Source organism: Tribolium castaneum, chromosome 5, assembly GCF_031307605.1.
Source record: "Tribolium castaneum strain GA2 chromosome 5, icTriCast1.1, whole genome shotgun sequence".
In the NCBI taxonomy this organism is placed as follows: domain Eukaryota; kingdom Metazoa; phylum Arthropoda; class Insecta; order Coleoptera; family Tenebrionidae; genus Tribolium; species Tribolium castaneum.
In genome coordinates, this window is record NC_087398.1 from 377,072 (window position 1) to 392,397 (window position 15,326).

Sequence of the window (15,326 nt, forward strand, 5' to 3'; positions counted from 1 at the left end):
TCTTCGATTTTTATGCCATTAGAAAAAAAAAAACACGTTTGATATAGATAATGATATAATTTGGTACAAATCGCCTAAATTTAGTATTAACATATTTAATTAATAACAATACAATAAATATTTGCAATTTTCAACACCTCTAGTCCTTTGTGTCCCCATACAGCTCCGTCACCAACCGATTATTCTGCGTGTTACCATCGAACGACTCCACACTTTCCCCGTTATCAATGGCCCTTAACGTAGCTAAAAGTTTCTTTTTATCGTTAGCCCCAACCGTTGGTTCCTTATTCTTCACGTTGCCATTGTTATACTTGGTTTGAAACTCAGCTTCTTCCTTTAAAATCTGACTAACAAAGTCTAAATTATCACCAGTCAAATCGTTTTTATCAAACGACAACAAATGCGCCTTTTTCAGCCTCAACTCCATATGTTCCGCATCTTTCACCGTCTCTGCAATTTTTTGCGTATCGTCTCTGGCATACTCCAAGTTTTCTTTGTGTGTTTCAATCACACTACTGTAATTTTTAACCGAATCTATCGCTTTCAAACAATAGTCACCTAGACGTTGATTGAATTCATCGTTGTTTTTGTGGTCTTCGATTTTTCGTATCGTGTTTTGTAAATTCATTTCAATTCGCTCCAATTTTGTGGAAGAATTAGGTCGTGATTTAAACTCAGAAGGAGTCTCTTCTTCTCGTCTTAAATCTGCCGATAATCGCGCACGGACGTTCTCAGAAGGACACTTAAGGATGCCTTTGTACTCTTTGTTATCACCGTTTTGTTTCGATTTTAAAAGAGGCTCCAGTTTCACTTCAGTAACTGGGGTTTTGTCCAACTCGTCTTTAGCACCGTTCAGAGAAATTAGAGACGTGGCCTGCCTTTGGGCCAAATTTGAAAAGCGTTTGCGACCATTGCTAGGCTTTTCCTTGATCTGAAATTAAAACTAAATATGTGAAAAAAAATAAGGTTGTGAAGAATTAAAGCGCTCGAGACAAAACAATACCTCGATCAGCTTTGTAAGTTTAGCAATTTCTGTCAAGGCTTGTGCAAGTTCTTTCTGACATTGCTTGTGCTTGACCATTTCCATATTCAGTCTCTGTTTCGAAGTCTTGCTTTCCAGAGTGAGTTTTCTGTTCAAAACAACAATTTCGCTATCAGCCTTGGCGAGTTTTTTCTTCACATCTTCTAATTCCTCGATTAATTTTTCGCGTTCCAACAAGTGCTTATCTTTATCGAGCTTTTCGTAATGTTTGAGCTGTTCTTGAAGACTTTGCAATTCGTCATTTTTGTATTTCAATTGCTCGTTCAGCTCTTTCACATTCCGTCTCAATTGTTTGTTTTTCTCCGTCAGAAACCTAATTTCTTCTTCATGTGATTGTATAAGACGTGGCAATTCGGCATTTGCACCTTCGTACCTTAAAACAAATTCATAATCCAATCCTTAAACCGTCTAAACTACCACCTTACTTTGACAATGCTCGGTCTTGTCGCTTCTGCAACGTTTTCAAAGCCTGATTTTCCCTAATCACTTCCTGAACAAAACCAATTAACTAATAACACCAACTATTCGCAATTACCTACCGCCAAGTGATAATTAGCATCGTTCAGTTGGTTTTGCACACTTTTCAGCTTCAACAACTTTGCGGATAAAACCCGCTGTCTGACTGAATTGCCCGTACTTCGGGAAAGACCACTTCGGAGAGACGCAGCTAAAGGATTTGTGGGTTTACGTTTTTGGAAAAAGCAACTCGAATTTGATGAACATGCCGTTTCACAACTTTTACTTCTAAAATGTCACTGTCACGTTGCGAAATTGTGATACTGTTTACCTTTCGGATGGTTTTTGGGGCGTTGGACAGCTTGCCATTAGAAGACTTAATTAAAAAACAGTAGAAAACGTTGTAGAGTCCTTTAATAATTAAAACTGCATTGCAGGATCATATGTTTGTATGTACATAAATGTGGTTGCTATAGACACCTACTCAAACAACAATGGGGCTATTTATTTCAAAGTTGATTGCGTTTCATGAATCAATTTTCCGATGCATTTAAAAGGCAAAAAGCCGCAAATGTAGTATTTAAAATTCAATTCCGTAAGTTTGAGGCGTCCGTTCCCAATAAAAATAAATAAGAAAAAATGTGTATGTAACAAATTGCTCCAAACGTGCGAAAAAGTGATGTACTCAAAAATAAAAGTCCATTATATTCCACATTTAGTTTTATTTAAATTAAATCACTTCGTATACGTATATACAGTATTTACATTAATAAAATTAACAACAAAAACTCCTGTTTCTAATTTTTAAACGACTCTCTCGTATTATCGCCCAAATCTTGATGGTTTTGCGTCCTCCACAAGCGATAATACAAACTTTCCCGATTTTGTATTAAACTTTCGTGAGTACCAACTTCAGAAACTTGCCCATTTTCAAGAACCAAAATCTCGTCAGCATCCATTACGGTACTCAATCTGTGTGCTATGCAAATACTTGTCCGTCCTTGTGTCGCTCGCTTCAAAGCAGTTAAAATATTCTGAAATTATTAGTCATTAATTAGGGTCGCCAGGAGCCACGGTAATTGTTTAAAATTTACTCACATGTTCGGTGAGAGAATCTAGCGAACTCGTCGCTTCGTCAAAGACCAGAATTGGTGAATTTTTCAAAATAGCTCGAGCGATAGCAACCCGTTGTTTCTCGCCCCCTGAGAGCTTCAGCCCCCTTTCGCCGACTTGTGTTTGGTAGCCTTGGGGCCACTTTATTATCGAGTCGTGAATTTCGGCCATTTTTGCGGCATTTATTACATCTTCCTCTTTCGCCATCAAATCACCGTAGTGCAAGTTGTGTTTGATTGTATCGTGAAACAAAACAGAATCTTGAGGGACAATTGAAATTGCACGTCTTAAACTTTCCAAATCCACATCACGAATGTCTTGATTGCCGATTAAGATACGACCAGAGGAAGGTTCGTAAAAGCGATACAAAAGGCGGACTATTGTTGATTTTCTAATTTAAGAAACTTGTATTAATTTGAAATTGGGGGAATTACACACGTACCCTGAGCCTGATCCACCAATAATGGCAACTTTTTTACCCGGAGCAATTGTAAAATTTAAATCTTTCAAAATGTCTTTTCCTGGTCCGTACGAAAAAGACACGTTTTCGAATCGGATGTCCGATGTTTTGGAATCGACGTGTAAATAGGGCGCGTGTGTTTTACTCTAGAATAAGTTTTTTATCATTTTTTGTAATTATTTTTGTTATTGTTTTACTTTAATAGCTGGATCCATTGTCATGAGAGTGAACATTGTTTGCATATCAATTAGTGCTTGTCTCACTTCGCGATAAACACTACCCAAAAAACCTAAAGGGACTGAGAGTTGGAATAATAGTCCGTTTACCATCACTAGATCACCAACTGTCATATTTCCTAAAGACAAAAACTTGAAAAATAAAAATCAAGTTTCAATAAATTTTACCCTTGATTATTTCATTTGCTGCCAAAACCATGATACCACTAATGGCAGCACTGAAAATTGCGTTTTGGCCAAAATTTAACAATGCCAAGCTTGAACTGGTTTTTAAACTGGCAGCTTCGTATTTTTTCAAAACGTTGTCGTAACGTTCAGCTTCGAACTTCTCGTTGTTAAAGTACTAAAATAATAGTCTAACTCAGTTTGTGCAGAGGTGTATTTTTTTTATTTTCTTTTATTGTTTTCATAGGAAATGAAATACAGACCCCCGAATTGTTCTTGCTCTTTGCAAACGATTTAACGTGATTTTTTAATAATAAATGATTGAAAAAAATATATAGCTGTAAATAATACTTACTTTAACCGTTTCGTAATTGATGAGCGAATCAATTGCTTTATTTCCCGCCTCATTTTCGGCCTGATTCATGTACACTCTAAACTTGGTACGCCATTGTGTAATTCCCAGCGTATAAGCGGCATAAATACCAACACATCCCAATGAAATTCCTAACACCACAATTAAAATAAAGTATAATCTTTAGAAAAAAAAAGTCACCTGCGAAAGCAGCCCCACATTTCAACCCCAAAATACTCGAAACCAGAGCCAATTCAAAAACAGTTGGAACAACATTAAAAACCATAGCTGATAAAACAAAATTGATACCGCGCGACCCTCGATCTATTGTTTTAGATAGGGCACCTAAACACCTGTTATTTAAAAACTGGACAATACTGTGTTATATTTTTTGAATTACCGGTTTGTCGACTTAAATGGAAACCGAGGTCCAAGTTGTGCAAATGTAAAAAAACATTCTTTGCAATTCTCCTAATTGAATGTTGCGCAACCTTAGCAAAAACGGCATTTCTCAGTTCGTTAAAACCGGCAGCGCCTGCTCGAGCAAGACCGTCTGCAAAGTTCTGTGTGAATTTTAACCCGAAACAAAATGAACGACATACAAGCAATAAGCAAACTTGTGGCGAATGTAGCAACAGTGGCAGGTGCTGTTTCCAAATTCAAAGTGCCTGCAGAATTTAGATAATCTATAGAATATTTAAAAATGAAAGGGACCGATACATTTAAAACTTTGGCACCAATCAGAAGTCCAACAGCTAAAGTTACCCTATCTCTTACAGCTTTGTTATCTTTGGGCCAAATGTATTGTAACATTGCTGTGACCATTTGGGTCCCTGTTACGACCTGTCTGGTATTTATAGGAAGGGCGTCCCGAGACAGGGCCGAAGCTCCCGGATGAAAACATTCTCGGACTGTTTGGCCCTTTGGAAGTGCCGTAAAACGTTGCAAGGTTTTTGCCAAGATGCCACCGCTTACATTTGACTCAACGTCTTTACTGGCATAAACCTACAAGTATTTTTATCGTAGATATTGCATAATTATTTAGCACTGACTGCTTCAAATATAACCTAAAAAAATTCTGACACTTACCCGCTGACTTTGGTAGATGACTGGAAGAAATTTCGACGATTTTCGTTTGGAATGTATGTAACTAAAGCTTCTGACATTGTAACAATGGGCCAATTGACGATTTATTAACTTAATATTGACATTGAAAACATTTAAAACGGTGGACATTTTAGACAAGTGTCAAAAAGCAGGCGTGCCAATATTTATAACCAGAGATTATTAATAAGTGCGCAAATGCCCTGGCCCAAAAATTAAAAAATACATTTTTTGGATGTGTTTGACAAAATTTCGGTAATTTTTAAATGCCCCAATTAGTTTGGTCTAGAAATAAAAAGCCATTTTGAGCATTTTAAAAACAAGTTTTTATTTGCTTATAACTGGCAGCTCTAAAGTCGCGTTTAAGCGATAAGAGGGCCTTAACATTTCGCTTATCGATTGGGAAAACCGGGTAAAAATTAAAGAAAAAAAATGATAAAAGTTTATGAATATATTGGGCAACTTAATAGATGAAGTAATATATTTACAAAATTCAGATCGGTTCAACATTACAAATGTAAAAGTGTAACAATAGTATGCAATTTGTTCGCCGTGAGCTACTTAGGACCTTAACCTCATGAATAATAGCGTAAATATAATACTTAAAAAAGTCATTCAAGACAAATAATAAACAATAAATACGATCTTGGTGTTGTTTTCTTTTTTCTTTATTCATCAGCCTCTTCCTCATTTTCTTCGTCATGTTTTTCTTCAGTTTCTTCGCCATTTTCGATTTTTTCGTTATTGTCAGTTTCCTCTTTTGATTCTTCTGTTTCTTTGGTTTCATTTAATTCTTGAGAGGCGTTGTGAACTTCACCATTGCCCAGTTTTAGTTCAGCATTTGTTGTTACAGAGGGTTCAGAATCGTTCGGTGCTAGTTTTAGAAATTTTTCCATCTCGTCCACTTCGTTTGCCATATCGAATTGGTCATAGTCCTAAAAAATGTTAACAGGACTTGTTAAAATGTACGTATGATGAGCGAATTTAGCTGATGTCATTCTAAATAAACATAAACATAGTAAATATTTGTTTGGAACATATGGTCTCTAACAGCTTTCATCTATTAGAATTAATCATGCAACATGAAAGTTTCATAATCGTGAACAGATAGATACAAGTCATTAATTATAATTTTTTATCAAGTTGGCTTCAAATAAGCAAATGGAACTGAGGTTACTTGATGGAAGGCATCATTATAATCAACTTATTATAATAACGATTATAAAGTCCAATTATTTCTTTTTACAGTGGCTTCTTGAATTTTCTTAGTATGGAAATGACGAATAATAAATATTAAAATGTTAATTAATCGAAATTTAACGATGTAATTCTAAATCAAACAAGGCTTAAAACATATTTGTGTTGGAATCGATGACGTAATCCGTTTAAAAGTAAACCAAAACAGAGGATAAAAATACAAATAAAAAAACTGAAATGAGACAAAGCAATTAATGGACTTCTTCCAATCTATTTTGAGTGCACGTTGATATGCACAAATGGTGTTGTGATAATGCTGATATGGCGAAAATCAATAAAAAATGCTCTTACCCCACAATAGACATCGTCGTTGAATATCTGTGGAGGTAGTGGATGCCTTGGATTAGGGTCACTGATTGTTGCCCCTGAAGACGTGGAATTGTTCTGCATGAAATCCTTTTTCTCCTCATTTTCGGGTTCGGCAATATCTATAACTTCATAATTGATATTTTTTGAATCTAAAATCAGAAGGACCCTTTGCTGTCTTTTCTTCACCTGTCAAAAGAACAGGTGTATTTTTATAAATTAACCAACAACGGACTGGGAAGAATTTACGGAACTTGGGGTTATTAGAACTGCACTTACCTCTTTATTGCCGGAAATGCCGCTAATGTAAACTTTGACTACCATTATTACTCAGTTTATATTGTAAAAATTGTAAATTTTCTCTAAACCTATTTGACAGCTTCTTTGGCAGTGTGGCGCCACACCTATTTTGGTACAGCAGGTTGATTGTCGATTGTTGTCATTAAGGGTCAGCCGAGAAACGAACCAATTCAAAAACTGGAGGCTAATTTTAGAATGCACTAACAAATTATTTGCAATTTATTTGTTGCTAAATTCTGTTATAACGGGCTGGTGAGAAACTAACGGCAGAAAAACTCATAAACCCAACGGTGAGTCATGTGCACTCACGCAAAATTTGTCACGACTTTTTAATAAACTGAAGGACTTTTATTGCAATTCTTGACGAAATTAAATCCAGGAATTCGTAAATTGTCAAGCAAAAAATACAACTAAACCTACAATCAACAAATTAGGTCATTTGAAAAAAGTGTAGATTTATATTTGTAAATGCAAGAAAAGCTTGTTACAATCAGTGAATAATGAACGAATAACAAATAAATAATTAAAATTTCAGGTAAAAAGTCAGGCAACTCAATATACGAATATCACAAAGACAATTTCGGTCTGTAGATTAAAGTAAGAGTTAAGAGTAGATCTGTTGTACAAAAAACTTGAGCTACTTGTCACAATTGTCAATCGTTGAAAATTGACAAAAATAAAAATTCATTTCAAACATTTTGTGTAATTTTTTTGACGACATGGCCGAGGCAAGCGATAAAATGATTGTGGACGATAATGAGCCTGCAACATTCGGTCAACCGTTGAGCAATTTTCTGCTCCAACTGGAAGACTACACCCCGACAGTAAGTCGCAAAATATTCCGTTTCACAAATCTTAGTTTTAATTACTAGATACCGGACGCTGTAACAGCCCATTTTTTACGAACTTCTGGATGTGAGGCAAAAGACCCGAGATTAATTCGACTGATTTCAATCGCTGCTCAAAAATTCATATCAGATATTGCGAATGATGCTCTCCAACATTGCAAAATGCGGTCTAGTAACTCGTCCAACAGTCATGGGGGCTCAAAGGTTTGGATATGTAGTGTGATAATCACATCTAACTTTTTTTTCTAGGGATCTAAAGGTTCCAAGGATAAGCGTTATTGTTTAACTATGGAGGATTTAACACCGGCTTTGGCCGAGTTTGGGATTACCATTAAAAAGCCACATTATTACGTGTAGTGTATTAGTTTATTTTTCTTGTATTCTTTCCAATAAAATTATTTAAAGTACAAGTGGTCTGAAACCTCCCAAATGTTAAGATCTTGCAACACTGGGATTGCTTTTGAGACATAATCACCACAATTCCGCTCAAAATTTTTAAAACACCTGTCCTCGTTTTTACATGAACATTTAATTTCCGAGTTCTTGGGTGACAATAAATTGGTTTTGTTCTCTCTGACGCAAGTTGAGTCTTTAATCGTCCGCAAATCATCAACACTAGGAGTCATAAATAACCCCAAATTTGGGTAAATAACAAAGGCAAAAATTGCCAACACTGTGAGGAGAAAAATAGGGATGGCAACAGCCCAGTATCTCTGAGGCAAACAAGTGATACCGACATACTTAAACCACTCTTCCGGAAGTACAGCCCAGGCTAAATACAAAATGAAAAAAGTCTTAAAACTGAGGAACATAGCAAAGCCGTAAACAGCCCTACTCGGAGTAGGGGCAGGTGTGTGTTCAGGCATTTTAAAAATGACTATAAGTGGAGCTAACAGGGTCACCAGCGAATTCAATAGTTTCACTCATCAGATTTAAATTATCGAAAAAACTAGAAACGGCGACGCGTAACTGGCGTGCTAATTGGGCACTAAATTTTCTATAAAGAAATAATCAATTTTTTCCCACGCCAAAACAAGGTCTTACACATGCAAAATATTTTTATGGTAAGTTATTTCCTTGGTCACTCCACTCCTTTTGGGCTCCTTTTCAACTCGCAGAACGTGGTAAGCAATCTCGGCGAATCTTTCGCTGGGAAAGGGGACTTCAATATCTCTAACAGAAGGGTCAAGGGGTATTTATACTGAAGTGGAACTAAAAGTTATGCAAAAGGATACATTTTAAGATTATTTGCGTCTGCCATTATGAACACGAACACACATTATTCATTTCATTCGATAATTTCTTCAGATTTTTTATTGAAAATTATTAAGGTTATGAACAGTCCTGCCATTAAAAAAATAAACATCACCAGATTCGAATTAAAAAGTTGTCAGGAAAATTGGTTGTGTACAAAATTCCGATAATAATGCTCTAAAAGGACAAATCTGAACTATTTTACCTAATTTAATATTTGTCTTTATACGATTTTTATGAGAAATAACTGAAATAAGTAATAAGTAATCATTACCGACATAGCCGCCTGTGAAACAAATGAATAACAATTGAAAAAGACGCTTCCACCATTTTGCCAAATTTGGTTGTTGGTTTGTTGATTGTTAAGTGTCGTAATAAAATGGAAATTTGTGGCGCTCCTTTGAACAGAACAGGGCTCCAGAGAGTGGCTTTGAAGGACATGGAGCCCGACATGGACAACATTTTAATAGTGGCGATAATTATCGGCAAGCAGAGACCGCGAAAATTTCTCGATAAAACCAAAGAAACGGAGCAATACAAAGCGGTTTGGACGTTTACTGTACGAGATTCGCCACGAGATTACATCAATGTGACCTACTGGGGCTCCAGTGACGATGTTTGTACTGCTAGTGATAAGTACTACACTGGGGATGTTGGTATGAAAAATTTACAATTTGTACCAATAAGTATTTTTTACGTTCAATTTAGTTGAAATACGAAACCCGCGAATCAATGTCCGAAAATTTAACGAGACCGGTGAGCAGTTTTGTCCCATTGTGAGTTCCCCCTACTCCCTCACTTTGAATGAACATTCGACTATTTTTCCCTTCAATGGAGATACTTCATTCCTGACGAAGTTGTTAAATTTCCCCACGAAACCTCTGACTGCGTTTGTTCCTCTCCGTGATATTCGCAATGAAGGGGCTAACTTGAAAGGTAGGAATTATTTTACTTTCCTAAATTCTTAAATTTGAACATAGAGCGCTTTGTTGATATTCTGGGAGCTATAAGGAGCGTGGGAAACGTGCGCACGATCACTACGAAAAGGGGGCAACAAATGCAACTGCGAGAAATTGTCATTTTCGATCACACCAGTTCTGGGTTAAAAATATCAATTTGGGACCCAGATATTATAACGAGGTACTAATTCTTCTAATTATTATTTTTTAAACAAATTGTTTGGGTTAGAGCGAGTATGTGGAAGCCGCGCGAAACCATTCTCTTTATAACTGACGCAAAAGTAGAATGGTCAATGTTTTTGAAAACTTACTGTGCTGCAGTCACTGGTCGTTCAATTATTACGGAAAATCCACTAGGACAAGAAGCTGCAACTTTGGCCAATTACGCCAAAAGCGCTCCTTTGACAACGGCGGATATTATGGATCAGTTTATCACAGAATTACCGGATCGTAAGTTCGGCAAAAAATAACTAAGTAATTCTGACAAAAAAATCTCAGCTGAATCGATCCAGAACGTGATGTGTGTGCAACAAGTTTTTGCCAAAATTCGTAATTTGCAAGAAAATGCAGTATCAGACTCGCAGCTAACAGCTCTCATGTTTGTTTTCATAACTCAGTTAGATTTAGACGGTCTTTCACCCGTAACACGAACCAAGTGGTAATTTTCTTTACACAATTTTAATATGTAAAGCAATTATCCTTTCCAGTGCTTATTGTAAAAGTTTTCTCGCAAATGAAAAGTCCATTTGTGAAAACAGCGAATGCTCCACATTTTTAGGTAAAACCCCTAACAATGTTGAAGTCTCCTTTAATATTAACGTTCATTTATCTGATCATACTGGGACTCTAAAAAACTGTCGTTTAACGGGTACCTCCGCTGAGCAAGTATTGAACTGCTCAGTAAGTTTTTCAATGTTCAATTTCTCGCAGTTAAACTATGATTTTAGGTTCAGCGTTTTGTTAAAATGACCGACAGTCAAAAGTGCGAATTAAAATGGAAATTTTTATTGGAACGTTGTGCTGTTCGTATTTTAGCGGTAATGTCCAGTAGATTAAATCCTCGCATTGTAATCATAAGTTGCTCGCAAGCAAATGCGCTAGAATCAGCACAAAGAATACCGATTTGTTAATTTAAGTTTAATAAAAAAGCGAATAACTTGCACAATTTTATTCATTTTTCTCGTACATTCAGTTAAAAACGACTTTAAATGCAGTGGACTAGAAAAACGATTACGTCGCTAGAAAAATATCTAAATATGACTGGTGCTCTTCAAGTCTAATCCACGATTTCATTTTGATTAGTACGGAAATACAGCGGTTTGTTTTCAACAAATTTTCTTAAACGTTCAAATGGAATGATAAATTATTTAACAAATTAAAAAATACAACAATTAAATACTAGTCAATTATAATACACAATTGTTTTACCATTCATTTCATTTAAGACACTTTCATTTTACCTTCACCGCACAACCAAAGACAGATTCTATCAACAAGATACGAAAAGAAGAAATCGGCAAACAGGACTTGCAACAGAATAATTCGAAACTGCAAAAACGCCGTTAAAACAAATTAAACCAACATTACGTATCTTACATCTGGAGGAAAATCGATTATTTCAAATTGTGTTGATAATTCAGGTACGATTCCCAAAGTTAAAGCTAACACAGTCCCTCCTGATCCCAAAATACTATACAATAATGCTTTGTTTTGGCGCAAACTCTCCATGTAAGGGTTACCCTAAATTTCCAAATTTAACACTCAACCAAAACTTAAAAATACTTACTCTATAATTAATAGCAAACGTTGCGATTTGTAAAGCCATTGATATTATGTACACTGTACTATTTACAATATTTGGCTCAAACAATTCGTCTTCCTCCTCTTCTGTCAGTACTTTAGGAGGTTCAGTCGAATTTGCTTGTTTCTCATCCCTTAAATTAACAGAAATTAATGAAAAATATAAACTTTTCACTAGAACTTACACAGGCGTTCGTAGCTTGGCTTGTTGTACTAAAAATATCAAACACAAGAAATGTACAGTAAACTGGAGAAGAACAGTCGCGATTGTGTATAAATTGAAGATATTTGGGAGAGGTCGCTGCTTTGATAAGGTTTTAAGCGGCTGGAAACACTACTTAATAAAATGAATTTGGTAACACACCCTTACCTTTGACCTCGATATGAATAAGAAACAAGCCGCCAAAAGAAGCCCTTGCAACGTTGCTTGCATGTCTCTTAATTTGATTCCATCCAAGTACAACACCGACTGAGTATAGGCTAGGATAAGAGCGTTTAAAGCAAGGATTTTAAACATTTGAAGGGTGGTCACTAACGTGCACCGTCCTTGCTTTATGATATGGCAAACTAAGAAAAAGATTTCTTTAAACTGTTTTATATATTTTTTTCAACTTACTGCACATAATCGACGACAATTTGCTCGTAAACGGTGATGCAATACTGGCATCTCCCAATTTAACAACTTGCGTTTCTTCCAATTCCTTCATTATCCTGTTCAGATTAGCTTGCAATTTCTCTCTCTGATCAGCGCTCTTGACGTGATTCGTTTTGCTTTTAACCGCTTGGATCTCCTTAAGTTTCTTCTCCTTCTCTTTCTCGATTTTTTCCTTAAACTCTTTGATATCGGTAGTCCTTTCAGGCGCATTTGCCAAAATTGCCACTCCAACATCTGCATGTTTCAACGCCCCGACATCGTTAGTCCCATCGCCACACATCAGAGCAGTGTACCCCAAACTTTTCATTTGAACAACGACAAACTCTTTCTGTTTTGGGGCAAATCGAGCGAAAACCTTGATATGGGGAATAATCAAATTAAGGAACGTATTAAAATTCTGTCTTAAATAGCTCAACGCATCCCCAGTGATGCACAAATCGTATTTAGCGACCAGTGTTTTATAATCGTATTCAAGCGGTAGTTTTTCGCTCTGATCAATAGATTCCCACACCCACTCGCCCTTTTTCTCCGTTAAATTCAGCGTAGTTTTTGTAGTAATTTTCAGTTCTTTTGCCACGTGACACGCCGTCAAAGGATTATCCCCAGTGATCATAACAACGCAATGTGAAGCGTTTTGTAATTCTTTAATAACGACCTTTGAATCACCTTTCAAAGGACACGAAATTATCACAAAACCGGCAAATTTCAATTCTTTTTCTACATCGTCTCGTGTCTTTTCTCTCAGTTCTTGGGTGTTTAACTTGCCGAGTTCTTTCCACCCTAAAGCTAAGACTCTAGCTCCACGTCTCGACAATTCCAAATAAACCTCGTCATATTTGTCCGGGACTTCCGAAAACATATCTCTTAGAGTCTCAGGAGCGCCTTTAACCGTGGCAATGTAGACGGTTTCAGTTGACCCTAACGGATTATAACCGGCAATTACGGACATGCGTTTCAAGGAGGAGGAAAAGTGGTGTCTGTGGAACACTTTAAGTCCTGGCGATTTGCCACGTTTCGGTATAACCGCATCGGCTTTAGTTAAATTCCAGTCGATTGCGGTTAGTGTAGCTTTCTCAAGCGGGTCACCCACTAACCCATCATCCATTTGTACGAGTGAATGACAAGTGGCTAAAACATGAACCGATTCGGTTGGAACTTCACCGATTGGTGTAACCGTTGAGTCGTCTTTAGCCAGTGCTATTCCCTCAACTACTAGATTATCACTCGTAAGGGTCCCCGTTTTATCAAAACAGCAGATATCTACTTTGCCGGCAAAAGGGATTCGGAACGGTTCGGTGCAAAATACGCCCAATTTCGAAAGAGCTAAGAGTGAAGTGTTGACGGCCAGCGACAATTCGATTGGTAATTCCGGGGGAATTACGGAAGTCAAGATAAGGGTGCATTCGAGGAAGAGTTTGTAGCGGTTACGGTTCGGGTCTTCGCAACCTTTATTCCAAACATAAGCGGCTGCGGCGATTGCAAAAATCAACAAAAACATAATGAAACCGAACGTTTCTTTATTATTTGCGGTCACTCGTTTAACTCCGAATAAAATCGTACGTAGGAGTTTGCCTTGTGAGGTGTTGAAGCCGGTCCGAAGGACATACGCTACGCAACCGTTGTCTTGCGGTCTTAACCCAGTGGTTGCTTTGGTAGGTGGTGTATGTTGTACCACTTTAGTACCACCGAAAAGTACATGCAATTTTCCATCAGTGTCTGGGTCTAGTTCCTTCTTCAGGTCACAATTTTCTATTGCTTCCTTCATTTGTGGAACTGATTCCCCAGTCAACATACTCTCATCAACAATACACGACCCTCGTAACAAAAGCACGTCACACGGTACAAGATTATCTTTCTGTGAACGCGTTATTGATATGATATCGCCTGGGATTAATTCATCCGTGGTTATAGACCTCCATTTCCTATTCCTGTATACAAGTAAACTATAAGGTTTGTTACCCATTTTTCTGATTTCGGCCATATTGCGTAATTGTTGTTGGACGAGAGTGCATTCGAACATTACCAACATGACGAGTGTGAAAATCGAGTAGTACCAGTATTTGTCCAAACACCACAAACCCACACAAAACACTTGGAATACAAAGAATGGAGCTGTTGCTCGTTCTTTGAACAGTTCCATAAATTCGGGTACGACCATATCGAGCTGGTTCTTGTTGTAGAGTTGTTCAGCTTGTTGGATGTCTTCTTCTTCCTGGTAGCCTTTCCAGGACATGTATTCGCAATACTGTTTGTGGATTGGAAATTCGAGACCGCGGAATGTCTTCTTATCGGAGTCCCATAAATATTTCGTTTTTTGGAAGATGAACCATGGGCTTTTGCTGCCATCCTGTAATTTTTAACAGTGCTACAAAATATAATTTTTCCACTTTTTTAAACGATTAAAGCGCTAACGGGAATCAAGACAAGACGAGAAAAAAAATATATGTTCAAATCACTTGGTTGGTTCACGAATAAAATTAACAATAAATAATCCGTGATTGTTTTTGCAAATAAATGCTCAATTTGCACTCACTTTGCTTTGCTGCAAGCGTACAAGTTCCGATGACCCATTATTGGCTGTGGGCACAACCTTAACCACTGTTGCCCTGAAAGGGTCCTTTGCCTGCAAAAAATCCCCATCAATTCCCTTTGAAACTTAACCCCCAAGTCTCACCTTTCGACACGTGAAAAAGCAATTAACATGAACAGACCAGTAACATGCCAAACAGCACAGTATTTGTACACATCCCACAGCAGCTAAACCCACAAAACCCCCTTCGTAATGTTCAAAAAACCCATAAATTCCGCACCACACGTAGATCCAGCTAGTGTAAATAAATACAAACGGTAAAACGTACAAATGAAATAAAGTCCTTTTTTGAGTGTATAGTGAAACCGATTGGACCAAATCATCCAGTTTTGGTGTTACACTCATGGTTTTTGTTTAATTTTAAGATGATTCGGCCAACTGACACATATGTGAGAAAATTTTGACAAGTGTAAAAAATTGCCATGGAAC

At 37.0% G+C, this 15,326-nt stretch overlaps 6 protein-coding genes across 6 annotated transcripts; 2 read left to right on the top strand and 4 right to left on the bottom strand.

Annotated features, from left to right (window-relative positions):
* Positions 1 to 37: 37 nt before the first annotated feature.
* Positions 38 to 2,057, bottom strand: LOC658504 (uncharacterized protein). Its single transcript, XM_964887.4, has 5 exons — positions 1,830 to 2,057; positions 1,582 to 1,786; positions 1,468 to 1,532; positions 1,004 to 1,415; positions 38 to 931 (listed from the first exon to the last, which is right to left on the bottom strand). The coding sequence occupies exons 1-5, from the start codon at positions 1,865 to 1,867 to the stop codon at positions 140 to 142; spliced, it is 1,512 nt and encodes a 503-aa protein (XP_969980.1). The 5' UTR covers positions 1,868 to 2,057; the 3' UTR covers positions 38 to 139.
* A 143-nt stretch (positions 2,058 to 2,200) lies between these two features.
* Positions 2,201 to 5,088, bottom strand: ABCB7 (ATP binding cassette subfamily B member 7). The gene is made up of 10 exons (XM_001813323.4): positions 4,914 to 5,088; positions 4,427 to 4,829; positions 4,225 to 4,377; positions 4,026 to 4,169; positions 3,828 to 3,976; positions 3,476 to 3,650; positions 3,269 to 3,426; positions 3,054 to 3,217; positions 2,597 to 3,002; positions 2,201 to 2,532 (listed from the first exon to the last, which is right to left on the bottom strand). The coding sequence occupies exons 1-10, from the start codon at positions 5,058 to 5,060 to the stop codon at positions 2,296 to 2,298; spliced, it is 2,136 nt and encodes a 711-aa protein (XP_001813375.1). The 5' UTR covers positions 5,061 to 5,088; the 3' UTR covers positions 2,201 to 2,295.
* Positions 5,089 to 5,364: 276 nt separating this feature from the next.
* Sh3beta lies at positions 5,365 to 7,043 on the bottom strand. The gene is made up of 3 exons (XM_001813282.4): positions 6,771 to 7,043; positions 6,477 to 6,680; positions 5,365 to 5,863 (listed from the first exon to the last, which is right to left on the bottom strand). The coding sequence occupies exons 1-3, from the start codon at positions 6,813 to 6,815 to the stop codon at positions 5,597 to 5,599; spliced, it is 516 nt and encodes a 171-aa protein (XP_001813334.1). The 5' UTR covers positions 6,816 to 7,043; the 3' UTR covers positions 5,365 to 5,596.
* Positions 7,044 to 7,185: 142 nt separating this feature from the next.
* Positions 7,186 to 8,049, top strand: LOC658913 (transcription initiation factor TFIID subunit 10). The gene is made up of 4 exons (XM_962618.3): positions 7,186 to 7,225; positions 7,327 to 7,615; positions 7,664 to 7,843; positions 7,889 to 8,049. The coding sequence occupies exons 2-4, from the start codon at positions 7,511 to 7,513 to the stop codon at positions 7,994 to 7,996; spliced, it is 393 nt and encodes a 130-aa protein (XP_967711.1). The 5' UTR covers positions 7,186 to 7,225; positions 7,327 to 7,510; the 3' UTR covers positions 7,997 to 8,049.
* A 1,089-nt stretch (positions 8,050 to 9,138) lies between these two features.
* On the top strand, positions 9,139 to 11,017 carry hdm (hold'em). Its single transcript, XM_008195940.3, has 7 exons — positions 9,139 to 9,549; positions 9,602 to 9,829; positions 9,874 to 10,033; positions 10,082 to 10,302; positions 10,351 to 10,510; positions 10,560 to 10,752; positions 10,800 to 11,017. The coding sequence occupies exons 1-7, from the start codon at positions 9,273 to 9,275 to the stop codon at positions 10,980 to 10,982; spliced, it is 1,422 nt and encodes a 473-aa protein (XP_008194162.1). The 5' UTR covers positions 9,139 to 9,272; the 3' UTR covers positions 10,983 to 11,017.
* LOC100141780 (uncharacterized protein) lies at positions 11,006 to 15,323 on the bottom strand. The gene is made up of 8 exons (XM_008195939.3): positions 14,982 to 15,323; positions 14,841 to 14,930; positions 12,269 to 14,654; positions 12,023 to 12,219; positions 11,838 to 11,977; positions 11,639 to 11,786; positions 11,449 to 11,592; positions 11,006 to 11,400 (listed from the first exon to the last, which is right to left on the bottom strand). The coding sequence occupies exons 1-8, from the start codon at positions 15,240 to 15,242 to the stop codon at positions 11,293 to 11,295; spliced, it is 3,474 nt and encodes a 1,157-aa protein (XP_008194161.1). The 5' UTR covers positions 15,243 to 15,323; the 3' UTR covers positions 11,006 to 11,292.
* Positions 15,324 to 15,326: the final 3 nt, after the last annotated feature.